Source organism: Penaeus vannamei, chromosome 20, assembly GCF_042767895.1.
Source record: "Penaeus vannamei isolate JL-2024 chromosome 20, ASM4276789v1, whole genome shotgun sequence".
Lineage (NCBI taxonomy): Eukaryota > Metazoa > Arthropoda > Malacostraca > Decapoda > Penaeidae > Penaeus > Penaeus vannamei.
Window position 1 is genome coordinate 33,056,905 of NC_091568.1, and position 2,500 is coordinate 33,059,404.

The window sequence follows — 2,500 nt, forward strand, 5'->3', positions numbered from 1 at the left end:
GAGAGAGAGAGAGAGAGAAAAAAGGTAAAATTATAAAGTATTCAAACTGTTTTCGACATAATCTACCATTCTGTGGAGGAAATTATAGCTGAAATATGATAAAAAAGGAAACACTTTTCTTACATTTTTAATCCACATGAGTACACCACATTCTATTCCTTAAAAAATAAGCTATAACACTTTGAATATCAGTTAACCAATGGTAAAAAACAGATGAAAATTACTTCAAAGTCTTGCCTACTTAAATATTATCTACTTTATTTGTACAAGCTAGTTTACCTTAACCGAGCCTAAATCCATTGGATGTTTGATGATCTCATGGTAGTCTGACAACCCTAAGAGATCAGCATCCACTGGCTTATAGAAGGGCCACGCATATCCCTGAAAAAGTAAGTAATCAGTTTTTCACACATTCAGAATTCCCAGGGCTCCCTTCAAGTAACAGGTCACTGGGATAGATAATGAAGATAAGGAGGAAAAGAAAGTGGGCAGTCTAGAAAAGTAAATTCAAAAGTAGATTTTTATGAAATATTGTGTAAATAAAAAAGGAGCTACATTCAAAATTTGTTGTTTTAATTTCATCCCTAATAATGAAGGCCACAATACCCTGGGCACATAATAAATAATTAACAAGCTGGCTAAATGTACAGCTTTTCCTCAAAAAAATCTAGCTTTCTACATACCTAAAAATTACAAAGTTTAGATTAAAGAATTAATTTTTTTGTTTGCTCTTTTTTTGTTTTGTTCATATAATAAAAGGTATTTGGAGTCAGGCAGAGATATGATAAATGGTTTCCTTGCCTGCAAAAGTTGTGACACAACTTTTATCATGAGTATACCCCCCCCCCCCCCCCAAAGCCTTTTCTCTATCATATCAAAAACTTTGTTATACAATTGCATATCCATAAAAATTCATTGTACTAGGTAAATCACTGCACTGGTTATGTTTAATTACAATGAAAGGTTGTTAATACATCAATTTATCATCATCATCATTATTTTTTTCACAGTTTATCATTGTTAATTGGTGAATACTGTTAACATATCAGTGTCTGTTTGTTACAAATGATCTATTTCAAGTATAAAATATTTTGACAGCTACAATCAATTTCACTCCCAAAAGTAACTTTATCATCTAGTCTGATCATTTAATAGTTAAAAGATTTGCCATTTGATACATTAAGTGGTTTAAAATATTCAGTTGCTTCCAATTCTTAAAATCTCAAAATAAATCATTTGAAGTGATTATTCAAATATCTCAAAGATGAAACATTTCCAAGTATGTGTTGATCCTATTACAAAGGGAGTCCCCTGTTCAATACTGAACAATTAATCTAAATACACGTCGAATCCATTGCTTGAGGGAAAAAATCAGAAGCTTAGGAAACAAAATCATTCTGCTCTTTATGCTTTTGGCTGCATCAGAAACAATCTATTAGATAATGAGGCTAAAAAGATACTTTCAGCCTACTTTTGATTGTCTATTTCTTCTCAATGAATGCAGGAAGGACCAAACAAGTGTACAATTGTTTCTATGTGCATAGCTTCAAAACGGGTCATCAAACATCATGTGACAATGGCTTCCTGGCATTAGGGGTATAATGTAATAGGATGTCACTTGGTGGCTCCCAGTGTGATTGGGTTAAGTAAGAAAAAAGTTTATGAAAAAGCATTCCTAATATATGTCAAACCTCAATACACAAGACATTTAGCTCTGCATAGTAATACCTTTGGCATATGGATCTCTATTATGTAGTTTCCAAACCCAATGTATTACATGAGTAGTAGAATACAAGAAGGATGCCAAGCATGCCTTCCCTAAGAATCTTGACAAGGCATTGGCCTTAAAAGTTCAAAAAGGCATTAATCAAACTTGTCTTTAACATGACTTTAAATGTAAAGGTGAGTAACCTTTACAATTCCAGTCTATTTATGCCAAACGGGCTGTAGGTCAAGAGGCAAAGTGTGGGCCACTAAGCTTGAATCCTAACATATGTTATTCATTGGAAATCAAAGTGATGAAGTGAGTGAATCCTAACATGTTTTTCATTGGAAATCAAAGTGATGAAGTGAGAGACTTCAGCTGTGACTTCTATAATCAAATCAATCACGCATTTGCAAATGTCAGTAATATGCCAATGGTCTTTGGAATTTGAAGTTCCTTGTCCAGAATATAATCAAGAGATTAACATTAACTTCCAAAGCACTTAAATTCCCCATACATTTATCTATTAATATATTGTAATAGTATATAGTGTCATTAATAATAAGGAAATAAACCACATAATATATTTTGGAATAATCATAATCTTTATTGATCTGTTATCAAATTGTGTAGGCATATCATAAACATACTACTAAAAAAAGAAGAGATAATTAATGAAGTATAATACCTGAAAACAAAGAAAAAAGATGAAAGTGTCACTAAAACACTAAAACGTCTTTTCTTTCATTACATATTAAAACATGTATCACTGGGAGTATGTGAGATATATTTGTG

At 32.0% G+C, this 2,500-nt stretch overlaps 1 protein-coding gene across 5 annotated transcripts in view; it reads right to left on the reverse strand.

Moving 5' to 3' along the window:
• The window catches only part of LOC113805128 (female sterile (1) homeotic), a gene marked incomplete at its 5' end in the record, with an annotated part of 62,630 nt that overhangs the window by 52,286 nt on the left and 7,844 nt on the right, over positions 1-2,500 (reverse strand). For 3 of the 5 annotated variants that reach the window (XM_070135376.1, XM_070135380.1, XM_070135375.1), the window contains 1 exon segment: positions 280-381. In XM_070135376.1, coding sequence (XP_069991477.1) covers positions 280-381 — 102 coding nt within the window. 5 annotated transcript variants of the gene reach the window in all.